This window comes from Orycteropus afer, unplaced genomic scaffold, assembly GCF_000298275.1.
Source record: "Orycteropus afer afer isolate SDZICR_OR568_19922 unplaced genomic scaffold, OryAfe1.0 scaffold00420, whole genome shotgun sequence".
In the NCBI taxonomy this organism is placed as follows: domain Eukaryota; kingdom Metazoa; phylum Chordata; class Mammalia; order Tubulidentata; family Orycteropodidae; genus Orycteropus; species Orycteropus afer.
In genome coordinates, this window is record NW_006922007.1 from 711342 (window position 1) to 724687 (window position 13346).

Consider the following 13346-nt stretch of genomic DNA (forward strand, 5'->3'; position numbering starts at 1 on the left):
AGGGAGGAAGTATGACCCAGGAAGGACGTATAACCCAGGAAGTAATTATAACCCAGGGAGGAAGTATGACCCAGGAAGGACGTATAACCCAGGAACTAACTATAATCCAGGAAGGACATATAATATACAGCTTTCTCAAAGGAAGTATAACTCACACTACACTTAAGTAGGCTTGCAATGTTGGGAAAGTGACCTGTGCTCACCAAGACTCAGTGTGTTCACCTATATGATGGGAATAATGTTAGCTCTCCTAGGGATTGTTGGACATAAATATAAAGATAAGGAGATGTGCCTAGCACAGGTGTGTAACTGTTGTTTATTGTTAGTTGTTGTCCAGTCAGCGCCAACTCATGACTACCCCACGTACAACAGAATAAAGCATTGCCTGACTCCGCCCCATCGTCACCACTGTCAGGGTGCAGGAGCCCACTGTGGCGGCCACTGTGAATTCTCAGTGCCTTCCAGCCTGGGGAGCTCATCTTCAGCACTGTCTCAGGCAGTGTTCTACTGTGATCCGTACGCTTTTCATTGGCTAATTTTCAGAAGTAGAACACCAGGCCCTTCCTAGTCTGTCTGAGTCTGGAAGCTCTGCTGAAACCCACGTGCCGTGGGTGACCTTGCTGGTATTAGAGATGCCAGTGGCACAGAATCCAGCATCACAGCCACACAGCAGACAAGCTGACGGATGAGTGGTGGGTGGTATATATTAGCCCTCAGTCAGTCAGGATTTCTTTCCTACTCAAATACAAACTGAGGCTTTCGGCTTGACTCCCTCCAGCCCAGAGTGTCTGGCTGTGCAGAATAGCAAGTTCTGATAATACGTGGTGCTTCTAGGGGGCGGATTCCAGCTCCTCCCTCCCTCTCTTAGCCACGCCCATCACACGGCCTATCCTGCCTTGCATCCTAGCACCTCCTACCTGCCACCCCCAGCCCAGTGAGGCCATGCATCCCCAAGGGCAGAGCCCTGTCTGCCTTCATGAAGAATCGAGTTCCTTTGCTCATTCAGTCCATGTACTCATCATGACAGCTTCCCGTGCACGCAGTTGGGCCCTGGCAATATGGGGTGAGCAGGCAACACCCTTACCCTCATGGGCTTGGCCTTCTGGTGGGAAAAGTGGGCAAAATATAAACCAATAAAAATGCTAGTGACATCAGGTAGCAGGAAGGCTGTGGAGAAGAATAAAGCCACGCCTGGCTGTCTTAGAATAGCTGGTTGGAAGGCTTCTCAGAGAAGGTGGCGGTGTAGCTAATACTCACATGAAGTGCGCGGAGGGGCAGGAAGGAACCATGCAGTCGCCACAGAGAACATCCACATAGTGGGACGGTATCGTTCTGGAGAAGTGGGAGGAGAGGCAAGGTTTGCACATGGCTGGCACAGTATAATCGTCCAATTTACTGCCCAAATGAGACCCAACAGAGGCTGCAAGGGGGATGGTTAATACTGACACCAGGATCACAAGAGTAAACAGGACTGTCCCAGGCAAGCAGGCTGTGTGATCCCCTGGCCCTGAGGTGACCCCAGGCTTGGGCACAAGGCCTGGGTAGACGATGGTGCTGCTGACTGCGAGGGGAGCCGGTGGACCCGAGAGGAGGTGTGGGCAGTGCTGCGGCCGAGGCGCTAGGTGGCATGGGAACTGGAGCCACAGACTTAGGGACCGAGCTCAGCTCCACCGCTGTTACTGCATGGTCGGGGCCGGCCGCTGGCCTCATGGAGCCTCCACTTCTCCATCCCTAAAGCAGGGTGCGGCCTGAGCACAACCAGGCCCAGAGCGGGGCTGCCCCCAGGCAATTCCCAACATCTCAGGAGCCATTAATCCCTGTGCCGAGGTGCTGAGGGACGGCTGACAGGTGGCCCAGGTGGGCCCCGGCAGGAAGGTGGCCTGCAACGCCCCCAATACAACCTACCTCTCTGGCCTGGTGCCCAGGCCCCTGGGAAATGTGGCTTACAGTGCACATGCCCCTGAGAGCATTACCTGAGCACAGCAGGGGCTCGGCGGGTCTGTGTCCCCATCCTTCCCCCACCCTGGGGTACCCCTGCATCGTGGATGCCACCCTCATGCTGACCTGCCCTCAGCCTGCACTCGCATTTTCCTATGTCCACCTTTCAGGCCCAGTGCCCTCCTGACAGCCCCTCATCCTGGGGGTCTGGGTTCCTGTACTTCCTGCCTGTGGCACACATGGATGTTAAGCATCTTAAAAGATGACAATTGACGTGCTCGGGATTCCCACATGTTCCAGAAGCCCTGGGCCTACTGCCCTGGCCCCACCGGCCCCACCGCCCCGTACTGTTTAGTGGGTTTGTCTTGAGTAAGCGGTGTTCACTTCTCCAAGGGAATGAGATTCCCTACCAGCTATAGTCTGGCACAGCTTTATGATGCATTAGAGGCTCGTTTGTATTTATGAAGCCATAAAGCAGCTCTCCATCCAAGTGCATGATGGGTTCTTTTATGGACTGCTGGAGCCCCCAGGGTTGGCTATGATGTCTGTCTCCAGATGCTGGCCATAGATGGAGAGAATGGCCCAATGACAGGAGGGCTGCACCCTGGGCCAGGCTCAGCCCCAAGCTGTTCAGGTGAACCTGGCATGTCAGCCTCTCCCTGAGCCCCCTCCCACTATAAAAAAGCCTACCAGCTCCTCCTCACCTGACAGACACCGAAGGTCCAAGTTCCTACTGTATGCAGAGAGGTCCCCCCACTACAGCCGGCCACTTGCCCAAGGGTCATGAGACACGTATCTGCCCTACCCTCCAGCCAGGCCTCAGCTTCTCCACCTGCTAGAGGAAGGAGGGAGTTGAACCTGGGGGTCTGTCATTAATTTTGCATTGTGGCTCACACCTCAGCCTCAACAGAGGCTGTTCACGCCCTGGGCACCTCGCAATACCCACATTAACCCATCGAGTTGGTTCTGACTTATAGCGACCCCCATTGAGTTTCTAAGGAGGTAAATCTTTACAGAAATAGATTGCCCAATCTTCCTTCCACAGAGCGGCTGGTGGGTTTGAACCGCCAACCTTCTGGTTAGCAGTCAATTGCCTTTGTGCTGCGCCACCAGGCTCCTTAACAGCCACGTTAGTCCCACTAAACAAGTCTCTGCAGAGTTGATTCCCACCCACGGCCACCCTGTGCGTCAGAGTAGAATGGGCTGCGTGGGGTTTCCAGTGGCTGGTTTTTCAGAATCACCAGGCCTTTCTTCGAGGAGTCTCTGGGTTGATTCGAACCTCCAGGCCTTTGGGTTAGCAGCCGAGTGTGTTAACTGTTTGCATCACCCAGGAACTCTGTTGATCCTGCTAGGTATTGTGATTACCAAAGTACAAACCCAGGCTCAGAGAAGTCACATAAGCTGCCCAGGGTACCCTCAGCTAGTAAGTAGCAAGTGGATGCGAACCTAGGTCTGCTGGCCCTTGAGGGAGAGATGGAGGTGCTGCCTTGAGGTGGTGAGGAGAGATTCCAGGAGAGCTGCACCCTGAGGCAAGACACACAGAGAGGGCTTGGCATCTGCGGGGAGAATCCCACCACCTCTCACAGCCCCGATGCCTATCTTTCACATTTCAGCTGAGATGTGGCCTCTGGGGCTGTGACTGAAGCAAACCCAGGACCCCTCCTGGGAAGCTGGACCCTGGGGGAGGGAAGCCAGCCCCAGTTGTCCTCAGTTGTCACCATCTCCCAGGCCCACCCCCCAACCCACCCTGACTGATGTGAGCCCTCCAGCGAGGAAGCTTCTGGAATGTCCCACCCTGGAGTTATGGACTCCGTTCCCTACAGAGGTGGGTCATCAGCCTGGGGCTACACTTCAGCACCCTGGCCATGGCTCTGTGTTCTCCACATGAATGCACTTGGGTCTTGGGTCGGGGGCACAAGATGAAGGGCAGCTCCCCAGGGAGAGCGCCCTTCTGAGGCGTGGCCCACAGCACCTTCCCACGTGGGGAGGGATGGCTGCTCTGTCTCACTTTCCCCTCAGGTAGCAGAGATTCTGGGGGGATTCGGCCTGCAAAGAAAAGTCTGGACAATTTTCAAAACAGCCTTCAGATTTGGGAATGGGTGTCAGTATCATTAGCTTCTAGGGGCCAAGTTCCCAGCGACCGAGAGCAGGGAGAAGGCTCTAGGTAATTCTCAAGGTCCCCAGGAACCGTGGTGAGTGGTGCTGGCCCGTTCCACACACCCACTGCTCCCCTGGGGCAGGCAGGGGACCTCCCCTTGCATGAGTGTGCCTCTGCCTTAGGTAATTGAGAGAGCAAGATTCTGGATTAGGAATTAGGAGCCCCCTCCCCCCCACACTGTGTTCCATACGTCCGTAAATTCTAGAATGTTCTTTTCCTGTCCCTCAGATGCCTGGCAAAAAAAAAAAAAAAAAAACCAACTCACTGCTGTGGAGTCAATTTCAACTCATAGTGACCCCTCCTTGGGTTTTCGAGGCAGTATCTCTACAAAAATTGATTGCCTGGTCTTCTTACCAAGGAGTGGCTGGTGGGTTTGAATCACCAGTCTTCTGGTTAACAGTCAAATGCCTTAGGCACTGCACCACCAGAGGCAATTTCCTTTTTGTCCTTCAAAGCCCCACACAGTCATTTCCACGGATAGTGAGAACCCCCGGCATCTGGGGCACCGCCAAACTACCTGAGTCCATCCACATGTGGCCTCTCTTTTGTGTGGCTATCAACCCCCTCCTCAGACTCTGCACCCCGAGGTCAGGCTGAGCGCCTTACCTGTGTCCCCAGCAGTAGCCCCGTGAGGATGCACCAATCACAGCCTGTCTCACAGGCAAAGTACACAGCGTTCCAAGTAGCCCACCTCCAGTTTACCTGCTCTGTTACCTTGTACAAAGCTGCTCTGGTCCCGTCTTCTCACCTGGACAAGGTCAGTCAGGAAGCGGAGGCTTTGCTACCATCCCATACTCCCCACTTTCCGGAAGAATGACCTGGCCCTGTAGCTAGCTGAGAAATAGGAACGAGACTGTGTGAAATTAAATAGCATTTATCACATTGACATCACGCTGGGCTCCACCTCTTGTGCCTGTGGGTGGCCGCGTTGTACCGGGTCTCAGGCATTTGGCTCTGGAGAGAGACTCAACAGGCAAAACCTGGCAGCTTTGGAGGGGGGAGGGGGCCTGTTATAAACACCTCTGTGCAAGTGGTGGGGCTGCAGTGGGCTCTGGGCACCCCCGCCCGCAACCATGGAGTGAAGTGTCAGAAAGCCCTGCCTGATGTGATTTTAACCCAAACTTTAGCAGCTACCTACCAAGGTGCACTCTGGGCCTATGTCAGGCACTGACTCAACACATCAGGCAGTTCTGGCCCCTGGGACGCTCGTGTGACAGGATGCTGCACGCGTATTCAACAACTGGGGAGGGTCTCTAGGACAAGTTTGTGGAGGGCCTGGTGGGGGGCCTGGAATGTTCTCAGTGGGCCAGGGAGGCAGGCAAGGCCAGCTGACCATATCCCAGCAAGAGAGTAGGCTGCCGGGGGTGGGGGGCCACATGCACTCGTCAGGGTGTGGCACACTGGGCCTGCAGAGTCCGGGCTGGTGGCTTCAGAGCAGGCCTAGGAGGAGGGTAAAACAGGTTTCTCCCAGGCAGGAAGGGAAACCAGAAATGGTAGCCCCCTGTGGCTGCCACATGTACAGAGGTCTGAGCTCTCAGACATCATTCCCCATGCTGAGGCAGAGCCGGTACCAGTCTGACTCTAAAGTCCCCGTTAGCTGTCCCAGCCACCCACCCTGGCTACTCTTCTCTGTGGAGAGTTCCCCCAGGGCAGGGCCTTGATTGTTGGACGAAGCTGGCCAAGTGGCCAGCTGTGTGTGAGTGGCCTCACCACCCGCTGTCTTGGGAAGGACAACGGCAGTGTCACCCTCCTCCTCGGCATATGGGGAGGCCAGCGTGGCTCCCCTGGCCCAGCCTCATCTCCCTTTCCCATCCCCTGCCAGCCTGAGTGGGCGCCCAGCTCCTTCCCACCTGTCAGCACCCCAGATGGTCATCACCTCTTTTGCAAAGTGCCCCCATCCCCACAGCTGCTCCCAGGCCCCTTCCCACAGTCCACCCCACTGGAGTCAGCCCTGGGTGCCCACCCTGCAGTCCTGGTAGGTCCTCCAGCTCCTGAGGACCAGGCTGTGAGGGGCTTGGGTAGGCCCCTGGCCAGTGAACAGGCAAGGCAGAAAAGGCAGGAATTTTCCAAACACTGCACAGCCGGCCAGGTGTTCCAAGCACATAATCCTGTCCGGCCCACTCAGCAGGTTACACGCAGGAACACAGATGCGTTGAGGGGCTTGCTTGTGTCACAGCTCTTAAGTCCAGATCTTTCTGGGTCCAGCGCCCACGACACCTGCTCCCTCTTCATGGAGAAATGAACCAGCCCTTCTCCTTGATTGGGAGTGGGAGGGTCAGGAAAGACTAACCTGCTCCTGGCCCACACCCTAGCCAGCCCCATCTGGGCCCACCACATCTCATGGACTTTTCCACTGAGGCATCTTGACCTGTGGGCTGGGCACGTTCCCTTCAAGGTCCTAGGGCTTTGCGGCCTCCACACGTGGCACCCTGCCTGCACACGGGAGACTGCACGAGTGAGAGAGCGAGCGAGAGGGTGTGAGAGCCCGAAAGAGTGCAGGGGCTGATGAATGAACCCCCAACTGTCTGGCCACATTCCCTCCTGGGTAACTTTCCGACTCTAACACAAGCCAGCCCCACAGTTCCCGCTTGAATTACTGCTTGTGTAACTGAATTAGCTGCCACTAGGAGAAAGCTCACAGCATATTAAATGACTCTTGTTTCTAAAAGGAGCCTTAAGCCACAATGGGCCTGTGCCCAAGTGCCTGCCAGACCATGTGTGGGACAGTAGAGCCGAACACTAGCACCCACGGCTTCAGCCTTCCTGGGAATCAGGATGCACCTGTCGTAGCACTGAGTTATTCACTGAGTTAAAGGGGGAGAGCGTTAACACATACTTAATAAGGAGCTCTGTGGTGTAGTGATTAAAGCATTGGCCTGCCAACCAGAAGGTTGGTAGTTCAAACCCACCAGGTGCCCCACAGAAGGAGGGTGAGACAGTCTGCTTCTGTAAGGATTTCCAGCCTTGGAAACTCTATGGGGCAGTTCTACTCTGTCCTACAGAGTCACTATGAGCCAGATTGGACTCAATGGCTGTTGTTGTTGTTGTGTTTGCCATCAAATTGGATCCTACTCATAGCAACCCCTCCTTGGGTTTCCGAGGCAGTATCACTACAGAAGTAGATTGCCCAACCTTCCTTCCAAGGAGTGGCTGGTGGGTTTGAACCGTCAGCCTTCTGGTTAGCAGTCAAATGCCTTAGGCACTACACCACCAGAGCTCCCAGACTCGATGGCAATGGATTTTAATATACATTTAAGCTCATGGTTTAGCTATTAGTTTATATAAAGTGAAAAAGAATAAGCCCCAATTTTATTCTTTTTTTTAGTTGTCTTTGTTCTAAAACAAAGTACCCTTGTTAGAAGGCCTTCTTGGACGATGGCGCCTGTAAACAGCCTTCGGCGCACGCTGCCTGCCCCTTACTCATTTGCTCCCCGCTGCAGCCCCGTGAGGGTGGTGTCAATACTGCGTCGTCATCATCTGTGCTGTTCAGGAGTCACTCTGAGGCCCAGAGGGGACGTTTGGCCCAAGGGTCCCAGGTCCGGCTGTTGGGTGAGCACTTAGGGTCACAGTCGTCTGTCCCTGGGCTGTCCCCACTCCCAGCTGTGGGGTGTGTACAGAAGGGCTGGGCTGCACTGCCTGTCACCCAGGCCCAGCACACCTGGGCTTCTGCAGGTCACCTGGGCTCCCAGCAAGAGTTGTTCTAGCCTCATGGTCCCTGCAGGGGCCAGGTGAACCCCACAGTGTTGCCACGGTCCTCCTGGAGGCAAGCCCACCCTGGTGTGGTCCGCATGCCGAATTCGCACACACTCCAGCTCCCTGCCCTCGCCTGTGGAACAGGACGCGTGTGGATGGCTTGGCTAGGGAAATGCTCTCTATTGCCATCTTCATGCAGGACCCACATATCTGTCCTCTGAACCCTCAGGACCTCCTTATGCCACCGGGTCAAGTATCTTCCTCCTCCTTCTCTTCCTCATGGCCCCGGCCAGGGGAGAGGGCAAACCCCGTCACCATTAGAAGGCCCTCAGAGTTGTGTGTGGGCTGGTGCCTGACTGGGCCCTGTCCCAGCAGGCCATGGGCTTGCCGCCTGCTGGCTCCTAGGCTCCTCCTCCCTGCAGATTGCTCCAGGCCTGGCCCCCCAGGCTTGAGTGATAGGGAGGCTCATGCCACTCCCCCCTGTAACCAAGCAGACAGTGTGGGATGTCAGAGTGAACTGGGGAGGAGGGGGAGCCGTGGGAGGGGAGGAGAAGGTCTGGGCCTGGTACTCTCACCCTGGCCTTCTACTCTGAAAGAGACCAGCAGAGGCTTGCATTTCAGCAAAATCCCTGCCCTGCTTGGAGAATGGGCTATTGGCCAGGCAAGGGCAGGTGTGAGGTGACCACTAGGAGGCCCCTGCTGGAGCCTAAGTGAGGGGCTGTGCTTGGACCCGAAGCCGGAGCTGGTGAGAAGCGGCCGGGTGCAGTTCTTTTTCGAAGGTAGGGCCACAGACTTACCTTGTGGTATGAGAGGACAGGGCCACGGGTGGGGGGACTCCCAAGGTGCGGCCGGAGCTTCTAAAAGAATGGGAGGACCCATCTATCACACACACACACACACACACACCCAAACTCGGGGTCACTGGTCAGTCCCCCAGGTTCCAGCAGGATGTTGGGGGGGTCTTCCCCAGGAGCATGTTCTGGGCAGCCAGAGAAGCGGCAGATCCAGGTGGTAGGTCAGCCCCCACGTAGACTAGAGCCAGTCAAGGTGCCTGGAAGACAGGACGGGGAGCCCCACGGAGCAGACAGCAGCCGGGGCAGGGCTAGCCCACAGAGGGCCCACCTCTGGGGGCCCACAGAGCAGACTCTGCCCTCCAGGCCCCTCCGTCTACCAAGGACAGTTGCAGCCCAGGTGAGGCACCCTGAAGTCTGTAGCAGGGGAGGTCGGGCAGGCTGGGGTGGGTGTGTCAGTCCTGCTGCAGGGATCTGGGGGCCCCTGGAGGAGGCAGCACAAGGCTCAAGTAGAGCTGGTTGGCGGGCACCACAGCCGGCGGTGTGGGAAATGGGTCGGGCAGGGGGCTGGGCCAGGGCGCAGCCTCGAAGCCTCAGGCCAGCATTTCAGAGGCAGTACCTACCCGTGCAGATCCAGGTCCGAAAGCCCTTCACGGCCGGGACTGCTCTGGAGGTTTCTCGGAGGTCCGTCTGGTTCATGACCCAGGAGGTCCCATGGCGGTGCATGAGGCCAACGTCAGTGGGACAGTTGGTGAGAGGCCCAGAGTGTCCGCTCTTATCTCGGGGCCGGGGCAGGCTCCTGTCGAGCTGACCACAGTGCTGCTTCTGACAGCTGGCCCACTTGGGGCCTGGGGAGGTGGGTAAAAATAGATTCTAGCATGGTCTAAAATCAGATGGTGAACAGGGAGCCAGATGGTGCTGGTTCCTGTGTACAGGGGGTGGTTGGACTATTTTGAATGTGCAAAGGGCTATTTAAAGTTGTAATTGAGTGAAAAGCTGCCTTTTCCAGGAGAAGCTATGCCTCCTGCCCCCGCCCTATGGTGTTTGGAAGAGACTGGGACCCCCATGGTGCTGGGCAGCCCAGTGCAAAACTTGGGTGATGGGAATAAAGCATGGTACTTGATCAGGCCCATCCCAGAGGGACCCCGGGGAGCTCAGCACACCCATCACTGCACCAGGGGTTCCCTCTTGCCCTTGGATGCCTGAGATGGCACCTGAGTTTCTTCTGACATGGCTCGGCTTCAGAGCTTGTCTGGTCTGCAGGGTTGGGCAAGCAGGTACCTGGGACAGGTGTACGCAGAGACAGGTGCTCCCCTAGCAGGTGTCACAACCGGCACTTCTGGCCCCTCCCCCCTCTGGATGGGAGCTGGCAGGCAGCAGCGCGCCTCTCCCCTCCCAGTGGTCCTCTTCCCTGTGGGAGCTTCCCCTTCAAGGTCAACGTGAGGCCGTGGTTTGAGGACAATGAGTGCTTCCTGGCCTCTCCCCGCTGAGCGTGGCCCACCTGGCTCTGTGCTCCAGCACCTCCCTGACCCCACACACCCTGACCTGGCCAACCCCCTTCCTGGGCTGATCCCCAGAGACTCTTCTCAACGAGGTCCTGGCTGAGTGGGGCAGGCTGCCAACGGGGCACAGTGGCTTCTCCTGGGCGGTGTGTGTGACCATGCCATGCCCACCTGTGGAGCCAGGGGACTGTCCTGAGTCCCCACACAGTCCTTCCTGCCTTCACAGGGTGTGTGCTCTGAGTTTGGGCTTCTTCCTGTGAAAATGAAGCTGGCCTGCCACTTCCTTCGTGGAAGGGGGTAATGAAACCCTGGGAGTCCCTGGCTGGGGGTTCTCACCACACGAAGGGGGCTCAGGATATGCCCCATTCCCTCCCTGTCGTCACCTCTAGGGCCCAGACCTGTGAGAGGCGGCATCCATGGAATGATACCAGCTTGCGGTGAATTGTGAGGACAGCATGGTGATGAGCATGGTGGGTGGGCAGCCGCTGCCCCAGCAATCCACCGGGGAGCCTGGGAGTCCAAGCGCAGTGGTAGGACAGAGTATGACAGTCAGACACCTGACTGTGCAAAGGGCTATTTAAAGTTGCAAGTTTAAATAGTTTAAACTTTTAAACTAGTTTGGGCAGAGGTCCTGGCCCAGCAGCAGGGCCCTTGTTCAGCCCGTGTTCCCACCGTCTTGGACCCAGTTAGAGCATCTATGGGTGCATGGAGCATGGAGTCATCTCCCCAGCCCCTCTTGGAGTCCAGGCGACCCACCCCAACACTCAGCAGTTCTCTGCCCTTCCAGTGACAGGGGACACCTGGTGGTTCTGAGCTGTCACTGGAAGCCAGGCTAGGCTGGGTGCCAGCTCCACGGACCCACCTGAAGCTTGAGATGGTGCCCTGAGCCACACACAGGACCAAGGATAGAGCCAGGCTGACCCCACGCCCTGCTCTTCCGTCTGGGGAGTGGCAGTATTGTCGGGATTAGGATTAGGGGCAGCAGATGCGATTAGCGTTTGTCCTCTTTCCTTCTGGGCACTGCCAGGCACGGATTTCTAACCGGGGACATGTCCCTCCCATGAGATGCCTTTGAGGGCCATCACTCAGGTGGCAAAGCTGCCTCCCATGAAGCGTGTGCCCCTTGCCCCCTGACACAGTCTCCCCTGGGCGGGCCACCCTCCCAGGCTCCGCCTTAGCGGGGCCTGCCAACACCCCCAGCATCCACGAGCAGGGCAGCCCTGAGGCAGGCCCCCCATCTTTTCCGTGCCAAGTCTCCTTCGGGTCTACTCAGTGGCTCCCCCACCTCCCCACTGGTCTCCCCTACATCTTGGGCTCCCATGCAGCCCTCTTGGCAGCCCTGGAGAACAGAGGGGCTGGGAGACGGGTCCTCTGTCCCCACCCTCAGGATGATCGCCTGGACAGCTCACAGAATCAGGGGCTCTGTAGGAGTGTGGCGGCTGTCCCTTCCATTCCACTCACGATGACGTTTCTGGACAGGTCACAGACTTGAGATTCAAGCTCCTGGCTGGACTCCCCACTCTGCCCATCCCCACCCTTTGCTGTGATTTGGGACGTGTACGGTGTGGGTAAGGGGACTTTGGCTGCCTCCTCCTGCTCAGGGCTAGACCCTAGCTCTCTGGCCCCAGGAACAGCAGTTGCTGAGCCCAGAGGGCGGTGTGGCCGTGCTCAGCCCTTGGCTCAGTGAGCCCTCCCTGAGTCCCAGCCCCGCCCAGTCAGCGCCCCTGTCAGCCCCAGGCCTAATCCAGCTTAGCCACCTCAGCAACACGCAGCCCAGCTCAGCATTCCAGGGCAGCAGAGCCAGGCCGCCGGCCCCTCACCGTGCGGCCCGGATGGGGCCTGGGAGAGGCCAGAGGCAGGAGAGGAGACCCTTTGAGTTGGGGATGGACACCAGGTAGGCATATCGGAGCAAGCAGGCTCCCAGCAGCCCACGGGTCAGCCCCTCCTCAGTCACCAGGACAGCTCGTCTGCTGTAGATGATACCCCCCCACACCCCTGTGGTGGCAGTGGCCGAGGCCTTTGTCCAGCCATGTGAGCCTCTCGATATTAGGGTACAGCAGCTTCTACCTATTCAGGTGACTATGACTCTCTGTGACCTGTGTGTCCCCAGCCACATGTGGCCTGTGAGGCCCGGCTGTCCTCAGGAGTGCTGTGGTAGCTTTGAGGTAGGGGTCATACATGGCCAGGTCCTTGGCAGCAGCCCTCGTGCTTGGTATGAGCGAGGTCGTCAGCAGGGGGAGAGGTGCTGGGAGAAACGGCGCCTGAGGCCAGGGCGTCCTGCTGCTTGAACTGGATTATTCCTGACACTGTGCTAATGAGCTCTCCCAGGAGCCCAGCCCCACACCAAGAGGGGCCATGGATCCCACGCTGCCCCTGCCCTCTAGACCTAGTGCTTCCAAAACAGAGCTGTGGAGACAGGCATCGGGGTGCACAGGGACTCTGACTCCAGCCCCACACAATGCCTGATGGCCTTAGGCAAGTCCCTCGGCCTCTCGAAGCCTCTGTGTCCTCCTTGGTCTCTGGCTGTAGAAACTGCTACCTCAATGCTTGTGAGTCCCCCCAGATGGTCCCGGATCCACAGCAGTGGGAGGCCTGAGGGAGGAGGACAGACATCTGAAGAGGCAGGTGTGTTTGGGATTGAGACGAGGAAGGGCAGGAAGACATGATTCCAGGTGGGCCATGAGAGGTGTGGGAGGGGTAGAGGCCCAGAAGATGAGGCTGGAGAGGATCTGGGGACAGGTCTGTGAGAGGCCACCTGCTGTCCCGGTGCATGGGGCAACCAGCACTCCATTTTCCCACAGAAGAGAAATGGTGACATATGTCTTGTTTACAGCCCCTGAACATCGAGGGTAGGAAGGAGGGGCCCTAATTCATCTTCACTCCATGATCATCTTTCCGTTTGCCTTTAAGGAGCCTGGTAGCGCAGTGGTGAAAGTGCTTGGCTGCTAACCAAAAAGATCGGTGGTTCGAACCCACCAGCAGCTCTGTGGGAGAAAGATGAGGCAGTCTGCTTCTGTAAGGATACACAGCCTTGGAAAACCCTATAGGGCAGTTCTACTCTGTCTTATAGGGTCACTAGGAGTTGGAATCGGTCACGGGTTTTGTTTTGTTTTGATTTGATTTGTCACTGTTGCTAGGAAGCCTAGAGGCCATATTTTGTTGTTGTTGTTATGTGCCGTCGAGTCGGCCCCAACTCATAGCGACCCCTCCTTGGGTTTCCGAGGCAGTATCACTACGGAAGTAGGATTGCCCAACCTTCCTTCC

General features: G+C 57.2%; 1 protein-coding gene across 1 annotated transcript in view; it reads left to right on the forward strand.

Annotated features, from left to right (window-relative positions):
• Window positions 1–13346, forward strand: part of OSBP2 (oxysterol binding protein 2) — a 343782-nt gene that overhangs the window by 290958 nt on the left and 39478 nt on the right. Inside the window, 1 exon segment of the mRNA XM_042782709.1 lies at window positions 11711–11903. Coding sequence (XP_042638643.1) covers window positions 11711–11903 — 193 coding nt within the window.